Source organism: Ranitomeya imitator, chromosome 5, assembly GCF_032444005.1.
Source record: "Ranitomeya imitator isolate aRanImi1 chromosome 5, aRanImi1.pri, whole genome shotgun sequence".
Lineage (NCBI taxonomy): Eukaryota > Metazoa > Chordata > Amphibia > Anura > Dendrobatidae > Ranitomeya > Ranitomeya imitator.
This window is the reverse complement of record NC_091286.1, coordinates 360,219,485-360,234,213: the sequence shown is the minus strand read 5'-3', so window position 1 is coordinate 360,234,213 and position 14,729 is coordinate 360,219,485. Positions and strand designations below refer to the sequence as shown.

Sequence of the window (14,729 nt, the reverse complement as noted above, 5' to 3'; positions counted from 1 at the left end):
AAGTATGGTGGTGGGAGTGTCATGATTTAGTGCTGCATGAGTGCTGCTGGCTGTAGGGAACTACAGTTCATTAAGGGAACCGTGAATGCCAACATGTACTGTGACATAATGAAGCAGAGCATGATCCCCTCATTTCAGAAATTGCGCCGCAGTGCTGTATTCCAACATAATGAATCCAAACAAACCTCCAAGATGACCACTGCCTTGTTAATGAAAATAAGGGTAAAGGTGCTGGACTAGCCAAGCATGTCTTCAAACCTAAACTCTATTAAACGTTTGTAGGGCATGCTCAAATAGAAGGTGGAGGTGCGCAAGGTCTCTAACATCCACCAGCTCCGTGATATCATGATGGAGAATTCCAGTGGCAACCTATAAAACTCTAGTTAACTACATGCCCAAGTGAGTTAAGACAGTGCTTGAAAATAATGGTGGCCACACAAAATATTAACATTTTGAGCACAACTTGGCCATTTTCACTTAGGCGTCTACTCACTTTTGTTGCCTGCAGTTTACACATTAATGGCTGTGTGTTGTGTTATTTAGGATGCACACCAAATTTACAGTGTTATGCAAGCTGTACACTGAATACTTTACATTGTATCAAAGTGTCATATATTCATAAAAATCCTTTAAACCTGAAGTTTGGAAGCTTTTTATCATTGGAATATGAGATAAATTTTTGACTGCTGGGGACAGATGTGACCCCAATGTTCCTGAGGACCAGGGCTCTGAAGAGAGCCCCATGTAAATGGAGAGGTGGTTGATAATGCGCACTGCAGCTCCATGTGGCTTTTAAAACTAAAGTAGTGAGGAACATGACCAAGCAAAATTAGCTGAACCTTGCATTGTGTCTCAAGGGGGGAAGGTATTTTAGTATGTGGGCTAGTGGGGTTTGTGTTTTTGGGCTGCTTTTTCTTCCCAGTCTAGTCCTAGTGCAGACGCATTATTGGAATCACTGGGGATACCAGCACTCAGAGCTCCAGAAATTAATAAGTTATTCACTATTAGGATGATTGGGAACAGCAAGCAATTTTGGGAAAACATCTTTAATTATTCTATCTTAGGTCATTACTTCATACCACATTAAATTTCTAATTAGTGCATTTTCTAAAATTCTATTAAGTCAAAACATTTTTATCATTTTTTAAAGCCTTTATGTGTCTTTTGTTTTAGGGTTCTGAAAAAACTGCACAATTTTCTGTTGAAGATTATGGTATGTGATTATATTGTTGCTGAATAGATCACGGTTTTAAAAAATGTTTTGCACATACCGCTGTAACCTGTAGTGGTGGTATCTGGGTGCAGCCTGACATGCAGGTGAACTTGCAAACAAAACAATTTTACTGAAAGAGGTAACAGGGTACAGTCTCTCTCTTAAAGGCAAAGTTCACAGCATATTGTGCATATGTGCATATAAAAATAATTGCTCTCTCCTCATGAGATAAGTTAGGTTATGGCCTCTCAGGGCGCTGGAGCAGAGTTCTCTTCACATGCTATTAGAGGAAATGCTATGTGCAGTCCACAAAATATTACACTGATTGGCTCTCCGTGGAAACACACTAAAGTGTGGAAGTACTCACAGTTTTGAGCCTTCCATTCCCTTTAGCAGGGGATAGGTTAAACAAAATCGGTAGCGTGGCAGCCACGTGGCTCTAGTCCTGGCTAGAAGCAAATAGGATAACCAGCCTGCAGGAGAGCACATGTGCAGCTTATCTCTCCTGACCGGATGAGGCTTCACTCCTTTGTGGAGGAGATTATGTGGAGAAAAATGTCCCCTCAGCATCGAATGGAAAATTATGCTGGGAGCAGTAGTGTCTGCTTCCCCTCTATTCCTGGGCTGCTTGAATCGAACTCAACCGGTTTGCAGAAGTGTTCAGGAAGTGTGTGACTCGTCTGTATACAATGCAATGTATTACATCCCCTAACTCACAGTGCCCAAACTAATTCTGACACACTGGAACAAATCTACTGCCACACGACAACTGTCTCATTCAGCAGCAGTAGAACAGGGACCAAGATACCACAAGTTTACTTAACTTTCATTAATTTCAGTGCAATGATGAGGCCCAAGCATAAGTCAGACAAAAGTGACATTGCTGTGGAGTAAAGGCACTATTAATGTGCTAACTTTTTTCATATTCTTACAGTTCAACCAACATTTGATGTTACACTGGATACTCCATCTTTCTACATTTCTTCAAAGAAACTCAACCTCAGTGGTACAGTAACAGCAAAGTAAGTTATATAGTGAAATAATCTATTTCCATATCTGTCATCATGTTTTTAACTCTATGTGAGGCTACATTCACGGGTATTCGAGTGCTGTCCTTGAAAAAACTGACATGACATGGACAGCACTCGAACCAGTGCTATGTGCTTGGGCTGTTCAGATGACAGTTTTTTTTTACTGAATGAAGTAGTGAATGTGCACATGAAAAAAAATGGCAGCATGCATTAGTGTTTTCTGCATTTTGGGTGAGACTTGCCTATTTTAGTCTATGAGTACACAAGAAAAATTGAATTCCATATGGATCAACCCAACCATTTGGCATACGATTTTCACAGTTACATTGCAATACACTTGATATAGGAAACTGTACTTGGTTCTGTACATTGTTTTAACTGCTGATTTACAAAAGCGGATGCCATACAGATGACAATACAAATGAAAAATCGTCCATTTTTTCTAGATAAAAATTTGACAATTTTGTATACGTCAGACAGATGTGTACAGTAAGGTTACATTCACACAACCATATTTTTGCTTTAAGTACTGCCCGTGATAAACTGACCTCACAAGGACAGCACTCGGACTAATAATATTCAATTGGGCTGTTCACATGACAGTTTTTTCACACAGACTAAATGTCTGCATGAAAAAAAATCAGTGGGCACTAGTCACTGCTGTATTTCAAGTGATATTCACCAATTCCAGTCTTTAAAAAACTCCATGTGAACATGCCCTATCTCTGCTCCTATAGAGGAGGGCATATAGGGTAAATGGGCATTCCACTCAGTATATATGTGTAGAGGATGTAAATACGGTATGTTTTTGTTCCCTCTTCTCCCCAAACCCTTTAAGAATGCACATATTGTATATTATTAATGAGTTCGTACATGGTGGTACTGCTACACATAAAGTGTATTACCACTGTGTACAAGAGCATTGCTATACCTTCTGTATATTGCTCTGTATATTTATGTAATGCCATTGTTTGCTGTGCACATATTGTTTATAGGGAAAGTTTGTCCCCGGGCCCAGTATAGTGTCCATAGTTGGCCATTAGATGGGGCCCTGTAGTATAAAGCTAGAGTAGGAGGGGCACACTGGAATAAGAATAGTTAAGCTTTCTGGTTTTATTCACTCGGGGGCTAGGTGCCCGTGCAGCTCACAGGGCTGCCTGGCCAGAAGTCGCCGTGCCCCGCAATGTTAAAGAAAGGGGACCAGCATAGAACAGCTACACTAAAGGCTCCTCCTGGAGGAAGAAGCATGGAAGCGCTGCGGAAACGGCTGATAGAAATCTGTCCCTACAAAGAGAGAAGTCTGGTCAGCACGGGTAGCACACACGAGATGTGGCAGATCTTTGCCTGGGTGGCAGTTGTTAGAACCGGGGCGAAGTGGTGTAGGACTCCCCAATGTGAGGCAAGAGTTCCCGATGGAACAGATTCTGCAGGACCGGAAGATACGGTCTCACCCGGAGCTGAGCATAGTGAAGGAAAGGACAGAGAAGGGAAAGAAAGGAAGAAATGTGTTACTTGAAGTGCCTGTATTTGAACAAGCTGTGCTGAGTAAAAGAGTTAACATTGAAGTTAAGCCGGAGTGTGTCTCCTTTATTGTGGAACCGTTTGTGAGGAATACATCCCCGTACCAGGCAAGTCCAGATAGTGCAGAGAGCTAGCTACAAGGTACTGCAACAGAGAGATGAGATCTTATGCAGGAGGGTGTCCAGGGAGTGATACAGGGATTGCTGTTGGCCATGGCTACCTCTTTGGCTTCCCCTTCCTACATATGTGCCTTTCTTATTTCCCAGTTGACAGATTGGGGTCTATGTAGTCAGCAGAACTGCTTGATTAGATACCATATGCGCTGAGGTTCGGATTAAGGTTAGTTGTAGCCCCCATTCTACACAAACCATTTGACTTAAAGCAGACAAACCTATAGGTGACATTAAAATAATGACACAAGTATAAATTGGCCTGGACAGGTAGAGGCTTCTCGGTGTAGTGGAGAACTGATAAAAAAGAGACAAGATAAAAATACGTGTACCTCTTTCATATCATTACGTGTCTCACCTAATGATTTGGCTTCCAAAATTACACAGTAATTATTTTGATAACAACTACTGAGGAGCCTCAATTTTTTTTAATTCCCTAAAAATTGGAATACCAGAAGAGATTAAGCTCTTCTTACAACCATTTCTTTTAATATGACCTCAGATGTTAGGTATACATTGCATCCAGTTATATGTGAGAACGTACAATAGAAATAAAGTATTGTACATGTTCAAGGAACTATAATTAACAGTAGTTCTGGTTAAATATTTTACGATGTCAACATCCTGTGCTACCAAGAATTGTGTCATGTTTGTTGTAAGGGAGGAGATGAAAATAAATATTCCATTGTATTAATAACCTTAAAGCAAGTTGATTCAGAAGTTTGAAAAAACAATCCTGGCATATTAAGTCCTCTCTGATCTCTCTCTCTCTATCTATCATTACTCCAAAGAAAAAGAGGCAGCACTCTAATGCCATTCAAGTGAAAAAAAAACTGATAAAAAAATTCACCCATTAATGTTAAATAGTAACCATCATTTTAATTTTTAATTCATGATTCAATAGGACACATGAAAATAAGCAGAGAAATCTGCTTCTTTTGATCCTGGACTGATCACTTATTTTCCAAATTCCCAATTCACGAGTAAAATCTGTATTCAGTGAAGACAGATTGTTACATTTCTCAGATTGGAGATGCAACTGATAAAATTCGATGTGTAGGGAGCAGCTCTGCCTATAGCACCTGGTAATCCCCTCTACAGACAATCCCATCAATAGCAGCCACCATCTCTTATCTCAATAATCTAACAATTTATTTTCACAGAATACAAATTTTACCCGTAAATAGAGCATTAGGAAGATGATCAGTTCAGGAGGACAAAGCAGATTTTTCTGATAAGATACATTTTAAAGTTTCTAATTTTCATGTAAAACATTGATTAATGAATGATATAAAAATTAAAATGATTGGTACTCTTTCATTCATAATATTTTGTCTGCAAACACAATCCTGAGCCTTCCCAAGCTTGGAAAAAAATCTTAGTTTTGTGTTTGGAGCTGAAACAAAATATAGCCTGGCTGAAAAACAGACAAAGCTACTGCTTTTGCTTATTTGCTTACTGCAGGGTATTGATTTATTTTGTTTCTGTCCTGGGCTTTGTCTGTTTTTCGGCCAATGTGAACATGTTCCTATTTTGCATGCGCACCAACTTGACTCCGGTTCATTTCTTTCAGTTTTTCTACTGTATATGATCATATTTTTTATATTGGCTCTATATTTCACTAAACTATCATTTATTTTGAGGCACTATTTTGGACCTTATAGAATTCTGAGTTTTCACTATAACTGCTGTCAATACATGTACACTACTGTATGGCATTTTTTACCTTTGGAGGTTGGTGTTTTAAAGAAGCACTCCCATCAAAGTTTTTATCCTCTTAATATATTGCAACCATCATATTATATAGCACTTTGTACTTACAATTGCTCATTTTGCCTTTCTACCAGCTAATTCTGTCTTCTCTGATCTACAGTATGTAGAAACAGGAAGTCTCTTGTCCCTGCATAAATCATTTTCCTCTTCATCTCCTGACTCAGCTGCTCCCTCCTCCCCCTGCCATTGACATCTGCAGAGACTTATGAGTCATACAGGGAAAATTGTCCTCCTGTTTCTACATAGAGCTTACAGTGATTCAGCTAGTCAGTTTTTAATCGTGTGATGTAATAGACCTAATGGAAAGAGAAGAACTAAGTGGGTAGAAAGGCAAAATGAGCAATTGTAAGTACTCAGTGCCATATAATATGATGACTGTAATACTGTATATTAAGAGGATAAAATTTCTGATTAGAGTGCTTGTTTAACTTGGGTCAGTAGCCTTTCTAGTGGGGGGATATTTTTGTGTTTTAACTATTGTTCCATCCTGGTAATTCCTCATTGATGTCATTTTTCTGTCTGGCATTCTCCTAATGTGCTTCCAGAGTTTAGGTCTCCTGTATTTTGATCTTTTCAGACAAATGTCTACTTGTAATATAGTTCACTGAATGCCACTATATGTATGGCACCTGGCAGAGTGTGGTACAGCTCTACACAATGTCCTTGCACCTCTGTAGTACATGAGTCTTTATCAGTAAAAGGCATTGTAATAGTATAATCTCTGCTCTGAATACATCTTTTCTATCCTAGATACTTTTATGGCAAACCTTTAATAGGAAACGTGTCCGTGACTGTGAGGAGTGTGTATTATTCAGAACCTGAAATTAGCAAAACTTACCAGGTAGGTGCTCTGTCATCAGATTGTTTAGAATTACTAATGGCCATATAAAGCTATTAAACAATTAGGGAGATATCTTGTATGTTCTGACTTGCTGCTAAAATCCCTACCTGGGAGATAAACTATATGCAATTAAGCTGATAATGTATCAGAGTTTTCAAATTAGACTTTTCTATATCGTATATGTAAATAACCTCTTCAGAGACAAAGACAACAGTGATTCTAGTGCTACCTATTGGGGATAGCAACTCTTAAAGTCAACATCAACCCGTTAAATGGCCTTGAGTTAGATCACATGACTAAATAGTTTAGTAAGACCCTTTAAGGGCGCAGTCAGATGGCCGTATAACATGGGCAACAATCGCATTGCAATTCTCGGATTGGCTGTCGGCTCTCTTGACCTGGGCGTGACCGCTGCATAGAAATACATGCTGTCATTCTCGGGTTAACAGAGCCAACGGCCAGTCCGAGCATTGTGATGTGATCGTCGTCCGTGTTATACGGCCATCTGACTACGCAATGAGTGATTGATATTGAATTTTAGGAGGGAACTAGAGTTCTAGTCCTCACCTTCTCTAAATGTATTGAATGGCTTCTAGCTCTTCCTACATCAATTTGGGGCTCTCCAAAAGGAGAAACTTTATCCCATAGACCTTTAATTACACAGCCATTTACAGTATATGCAGTAGGACACGTGTGGTATGCAATGCAATGGTAAACTATATGTTTTATGAACATAACATACACATTTACACCCCAATTCATCATTTGCATTTTTTTAAAGTCATCTTCATTTTTGTTTTGGGGTATTAAATGCCAGTTTTGGCGCCAAATTTATCAAAATAAATTGAGATTCATGAATTTGGAACAAAGTAAAAGATGGGCCTTCTTGCCTGGAACTGGTTTTGCAACTTTTGGTGCCAAAATTCGCAATAATTTAGCCAAATACTGGCATAATAAAAAAAATACACCAGGAAGAGGACTGGAGCAATGATTTACCAAATTTATGTGTGTGTTTCTGGTGGAGTTTGTAAAATATCCTGTAGCCTACAGATATAATTTCACATATGGCCACCTTTACATGACAAGTGAAGCAACTCTAACATATAATTCATTGGGGGCTTCATTTACTTTAATTTTTTGGGCCTGATTCATCATAATTGACATTTCTCAAGCCAGTCTTCTTGATGAGGGGATGTGCTAACTGGAGCATCTGACGAGTGCCGTGTGTCTCTGTGCAATACGCCTGACATCTCACTCTAGTCAGCGACTGGAGTGAGATCTCTGGCATACGAAATGCCACCGCTCGTCTATTTATTAATTAATATTAATGGATTGTTTTCTTATTTCTCAGATCTCAGGGTCCACAAACTTCAGTTTCACGCATCAAGAAATACAAACTCTACTGTCATGGGGATCTTTAATTACTATAACAGCCTCAGTAGCTGACGAATTCACAGGTAAATATCTTTTGTGCACTTCTTTATAAAATAGACTAGAATTTAATCTAGAAGCAATTTATTCTCATGTATTGCTTATTAGTAGTAGCAATTGCAGTGGGTAATGGTTTAACCCCTTAGTGACATGCGCAGTGTGTGGTAAGACCCATTTCACACATCAGGTTTTTGCCGTCAGGCACAATACTGGGAAATTTTGAAAAAAAAAAACGGATCTGTTTTTTCTCATAGACTTGTATTAGCACCAGATTGCGACATATGGCCTCACGTTTCATCCGCTTTTTGCCGGATCTGTCCAAAATTAGCTTTCCGGCGGCAAGAGAAAACATACAGAGGAACGTTTTTTCTGTCCGGGGAAAAAATGCACAGTGACGGATCCGTCGAAAAATGGATGAGACGTGAGGTGAAATGATGGAATCCGGCGACTGATTCCATTTTTTTTAAAGAAATCATGCATTTTCTATTCTAGTCTCTCGCTCTCCTCCACGGAATAAGAAGCCCAAACTCTATCACCAGGTTAAAAAAAAAATTGAAATGGATCCAGCAGAAAATTGGATCCGTCTCATCAGTTTTTCACAATTTGTAACGAATCGGTTTTTTTCAAGATTGTGCCTGATGGCTAAAAACTGATGTGTGAAAGGGGCCTAAGCCATGGGAGAAGTACCAGATGTTGCAAAGCGGTCAGCTGGAACACGTAGTTCCATTGGCAGCAGATGGTAATGTCACAGTAGCTGAAGTGGGCTGCTGGACCCCTAAACGCTTCTCTTGTGTTCACAATTGTCAATAACAGGAGGTTCCACTTATGTAGTTGATATAAGACCCCCGCAGGGTATGGTATGGGTACGTGGTGTTGGAGCAATCAAACACATGTGTGAACTTGCAAACATAACACTTTACTGAAGGAAATAACAGGTTACCGTGTGTCTGGGCTCTCTCACACCACCATATAAATTAGATGAGTGCTATCTGATTTGTTATTGGATAACATACTAACCAATGTTATTCAATGGGGCAGTGCTGATGCAATTTTTTTTTCACTGACAGAAATAGGATGGGTGTAAGAAAAATGGATGCCATACGGAGCCCCAGTAAAGCATCCGATTGTTATGGATACATTGCAGTTCTGTAACATAGAAACTGTACATGGTCCTATAAATGATTAATAGCTGCTGTAAAAGAACTGATTGTATATGGATGGCAAGTGAGAAAAAAACCCGTAGCACTTTTCTGGATGAAAACTGGGCTAATTTTTTATACTGCCGTGTGACCCTAGCCTTAGTGGCACAATGGATGTACTGTAGTTCACAGCGTAGGATACACTCAATGTTTTGCGCATGATCGGAGGTTTCATCTCCTTGTGAAGCAGCAGGGTTAGGGCCTGGAGTACCATTTACACTACTTGCTGTAGGAAAGTATTCTGTTTAAGATGGGGCCCCTAAAGGGCCATTGAAACTAACATAAATCTCACTTTGAGTTGCATCATGTAGTCTAATACCTGGGTCAGAGGATCCAGTGGATCCAGCACTCAGATCAGACCTACCCAAAATCGATGAACCAACCAGCGCCACAATGGGAGCCGCTGTACTAGGAATCTTATCTAGGAGGGCAGATACTTTCCCTTTTCTATCCCCCACCCAAGCACTAACAGGATTAACCGGTCCCACTGACTGTGAAGAAAACTGCAACATTACACTTCTAATACATTTCAAAAACCTGACCGGCACATCCAAACATAGACTCAGTGTGAACAGGTGCTGAACCTAGAGTCGCCAACTCGTATATAGTTAAGTAAATAAGGCAGCACACTGTAGCGCTGAAACATGCAAATATGAAACACGAAAATTGAACTGCATTACTGCACTAGAAATATGAAAAATGAGAGCGTTTAGCGCATACAAAATGGCCAATTTTATGTGTACTTGGTAGCTTGCTCAGAGCTCCTGTGCCTTACCATTAGAGGCCATGTCCAAGACCCATTTGCAGTTGTGCCCCATTGCAGGGCAGCATCATTCCCAAATCCTGAAAAATGGCTGCCGCCATGTCACAGGCCCCTGGAAAATGGCCTCTGCATCCGCAATGGAATTGCCATGACATCTCCACTAGACCCTGAGAAAATGGCCGCCATGTGCTCACATGACCCCGGGAAAATGGCCTCCGAAGTTTTGCAAAAGAAAGCAGAGCCCGGAAGCTCCCTTCTTGTCCTCATGCCACTGCCTCGTCTTCCCACTGGAGCTTCTGCCAGCAGACTGATTCCTCCTGGAGGCTGGATGGGGCGGCACCTCATTCTTCTGCTCCTGCAAGATACGTTTGGGCTCAGGCATTTAGCAGCGCGGCAGCATCTCGCTAGAGGTCGTGCAGGACTGCTGTCATCTCAAGAGGCAGGAGGACAATCTGGGCTTCTGTCTTCTTGGATTTCAGGGTCGGCTCTAAGGAGAGAGTTCAGCTGCTCTTGCAGCCATTCATGGCTGTGCTTTTCTGCTACATCCATCAAGGCATTCATCAGGGAAAAATAAATATCTCAGAATAAGCCCTCAGAATAAAGCGATGCAAAAATAATTATTTTTTTTATAAAATAGTTTTTACTGTGTAAAACTGCCAAAACATAAAAAAGATATAAACGAGGTATCGCTGTAATCATACTGACCTGAAGAATAAAGCAGCCTTATCAATTTTGCCACACACGAAACGGCCTAAGCCTCCCTTCAAATAAAATTCCCGAATTGCAGGTTTTTGCTCATTCTGTCTCCCAAAAATCGGAATAGAAAGCGATCAAAAAATATCATGTGCCTGAAAATGGTACCAATAAAAACATCATCTTGTCCCACAAAAAACAAGCCCTCACGTGACTCTGTGGGCTAAAATATGGAAAAATTATAGCTCTCAAAATATGATGATGAAAAAACTAGTTTTTGTAATAAAAAATTGTCTTTTAGTGTGTGACATTAGCCAAACATAAAAACCTAAAATAAATCTGGTTTCGCTGTAATCGCACCGACTCAAAGAATAAAGTTGCTTAATCACTTATAATGCACGAGGAATGGCGTAAAAATAAATAAAACCAATTCTTCACCTGCTGTTGATTTTTTCATTCTGCCTCCAAAAGATTGCAGTAAGACTCGGCGCACATTTATCCTGTGCTCTGCACTGGGCACTTACCCCAAAGTTTCCATGTAAATCTCTAAAATATGTGATTGAGATGGAACCTCTGGCAGAAGATTCTCTATAATAAAGCAAAAGGCACAGTGGACGCTGCTGCCTCATTATAGTGAATGCATGCCTATGGGGTTTCATCTGAACCACGTCACTCAGAGACTTAGATCGAAACTCCAAAGTAAGTGGTCAGCGTAGGGCGCCGGATAACTGTGATCCCTAACGTTATGTAAAATGTTCCCAATAAAAGCTTCAACTCAATCCACAAAACAAAGCAAGTCCTCACTCAGGTTTATCATCTGATAATGGAAATATAGTGGACTTTCACGTTACTTGTAGTGAAAGGCACTGGAAAAGCAAAATGACTCCTCACCTCCCAAAAGTAATTCAGCAAATTCTGCGCTCCCAAATCCAAATGCCCCCTCCCTTCTGAGCCCCACATTGTACTTAAACTACAAATACTGTCCATGTTTGGCATTTTCTGAAGTGATGAGAGCCCACCTAACTTACGGGTGCATGTCTCCAGAAGCACAGGCTAGGCATAATGTACTGGTGACTGCAACGCACTGATCACTTCGGCATACTGGTCACTACAATGGCAGTTTACAATTTTCACTCAGCAACATTCATTGCTGCTTGTTTCTGGAAAATACCCATGTAGTCAAAATAGTCACTACACCTGTAGATAAATTGCCAAAGGGGTATAATTTGCAAAATGAGGTCACTTGAGGAGGGATTCTGCTCTTCTAGCAATTAGGGGATCTGTATATGGAGTCATCAAACTGTTCTAGGAAAATCTGTGCTCCAGGAGGCAAATAGTGCTCCATTCCTCCCAAGTCTCTCCGTCTGGCTAAATAGTATTGTACAGCCACATATGGGGTATTGCCATTTTCAGTAGAAATTGTGGGACAAATTATGGTGCCATTTTTATCCACTTCTTCTGAGAAAATGTAAAATCTGGGGCTAAGGCTACTTTCACACTAGCGTTTTCTGCAATCCGTCACAATGCGTCGTTTTGCAGAAAAAACGCATCCTGCAAAAGTGCTTGCAGGATGCGTTTTTTCCCCATAGACTTGCATTGCCGACGCATTTGCGACGGATTGCCACACGTCGCATCCGTCGAGCGACAGATGCGTCGTGCTTTTGCGGACCGTCGGGAGAAAAAAACGTTACATGTAACGTTTTTTTTCTCCTGACGGACCGCTTTTTCCGACCGCGCATGCGCGGCCGGAACTCCGCCCCCACCTCCCCGCACCTTACAATGGGGCAGCAGATGCGCCGGAAAAATGCATCTGCTGCACCCATTGTGCAATGCAGCAAACGCTAGCGTCGGAATCTCTCCCCGACGCATTGCGACGGGGAGATTCTGACGCTAGTGTGAAAGGAGCCTAAAACTAAATTTTGATGGTAAAAATGTAGTTATTTTTTGCTCACTGCCCAATGGTATATAAACTTCTGTGACACACCCGTGGTGTCGATATGATCACTGCACCCCTAGATGAATTCAATGAGAGATATAGTTTGTAAATTGGGATCACTTATGGGCGGTTCTGCTTTTCTGGATCTTCATGGGCTCTCCAAGTGGGTCATGGCACCTGTAAACCATAACAGTAAAATCTGGTGCCCTTTGCGATTAGATGTAGGGTATTGGCACACTCAGGAAAAAATGGACCTCAGTTTGTTGTAAAAAAAATTCCTGTTAGCCCTTAGAAAAATTAAAAACTTGGGGCTAAAACAACATTTTAGTGGCAAAAATGTAATTTATTCTTCCTTCACTCATTGGTATAAAATTCTGTGAGGAATCTGAAGGATTAATAAACTTCCTGACTGGGGTTTTGGGAACATTGAGGGGTGTAGTTTTTAGAGTGGTGTCACTTTTGAGTAACTTCTATTATATAGACCCTCAAAGTGACTTCAAACGTAATGTGGTCCCTAAAAAAATGGTTTTGTAAATTTTGTTGGGAAAATGAAAACTCTTTGATCAAATTTGAACCCTTATTACTTCCTAACATAGAAAATAGTTGGTCCCAAAATGTTGCTGATGTAAAGTAAACATGTGGGAAATGTTACTTACTAACTATTTTGTGTGACATACAGTACAGACCAAAAGTTTGAACACAACTTCTCTTTTAAAGATTTTTCTGTATTTTCATGACTATGAAAATTGTACATTCACACTGAAGGCATCAAAACTATGAATTAACACATGTGGAATTATATACTTAACAAAAAATGTGAAACAACTGAAATTATGTCTTATATTCTAGGTTCTTCAAAGTAGCCACCTTTTGCTTTGATGACTGCTTTGCACACTCTTGGCATTCTCTTGATGAGCTTCAAGAGGTAGTCACCGGGAATGGTTTTCACTTCACAGGTGTGCCCTGTCAGGTTTAATAAGTGGGATTTCTTGCCTTATAAATGGAGTTTGGACCATCAGTTGTGTTGTGCAGAAGTCTGGTGGATACACAGCTGATAGTCCTACTAAATAGACTGTTGGAATTTGTATTATGGCAAGAAAAAAGCAGCTAAGTAAAGAAAAACAAGTGGCTGGCCATCATTACTTTAAGAAATGAAGGTCAGTCAGTCCGAAAAAATTGGGAAAATTTTGAAAGTGTCCCCAAGTGCAGTGGCAAAAACCATCAAGCGCTACAAAGAAACTGGCTCACATGAGGACCGCCCCAGGAAAGGAAGACCAAGAGTCACCTCAGCTTCTGAGGATAAGTTTATCTGAGTCACCAGCCTCAGAAATCACAGGTTAACAGCAGCTCAGATTAGAGACCTGGTCAATGTCACACAGAGTTCTAGCAGCAGACACATCTCCATAACAACTGTTAAGAGGAGACTTTGTGTAGCAGGCCTTCATGGTAAAATAACTGCTAGGAAACCACTGCTAAGGACAGGCAACAAGCAGAAGAGACTTGTTTGGGCTAAAGAACACAAGGAATGGGCATTAGACCAGTGGAAATCTGTGCTTTGGTCTGATGAGTCCAAATTTGAGATCTTTGGTTCCAACCACCGTGTCTTTGCGTGATGCAGAAAAGGTCAACAGATAGACTCTACATGACTGGTTCCCACCGTGAAGCATGGAGGAGAAGGTGTGATGGTGTGGGGGTGCTTTGCTGGTGACTCTGTTGGGGATTTATTCAAAATTGAAGGCATACTGAGCCAGCATGGCTACTGTTATGGCTGGCAATCAGGCAACACAGCGTGCAGTAATCAGCGCACATACAGAGATCTGGCAATAACCAAAAACAATAGGACGAGCTCTGAGACGTGGAATCTCTGTAGACTGCAGTACCTGATCTATCCTCACACAACTATAAGCAGCAGTGGATTGCGCCTAACAACTACCTATGCAACTCGGCACTGCCTGAGGAGCTGACTAGCCTGAAGATAGAAATACAAGCCTGACTTACCTCAGAGAAATACCCCAAAGGAATAGGCAGCCCCCCACATATAATGACTGTTAGCAAGATGAAAAGACAAACGTAGGAATGAAATAGATTCAGCAAAGTGAGGCCCGATATTCTAGACAGAGCGAGGATAGCAAAGAGAACTATGCAGTCTACAAAAAAC

At 40.7% G+C, this 14,729-nt stretch overlaps 1 protein-coding gene across 1 annotated transcript in view; it reads left to right on the top strand.

Annotated features, from left to right (window-relative positions):
• Positions 1–14,729, top strand: part of LOC138637692 (CD109 antigen-like) — a 157,300-nt gene that overhangs the window by 39,383 nt on the left and 103,188 nt on the right. Inside the window, exons 6-9 of the mRNA XM_069726554.1 lie at positions 1,174–1,213; positions 2,148–2,235; positions 6,459–6,549; positions 7,901–8,006. Of these exons, the coding sequence (XP_069582655.1) occupies positions 1,174–1,213; positions 2,148–2,235; positions 6,459–6,549; positions 7,901–8,006 (325 nt within the window). The remainder of the gene's footprint in view (positions 1–1,173; positions 1,214–2,147; positions 2,236–6,458; positions 6,550–7,900; positions 8,007–14,729) is intronic.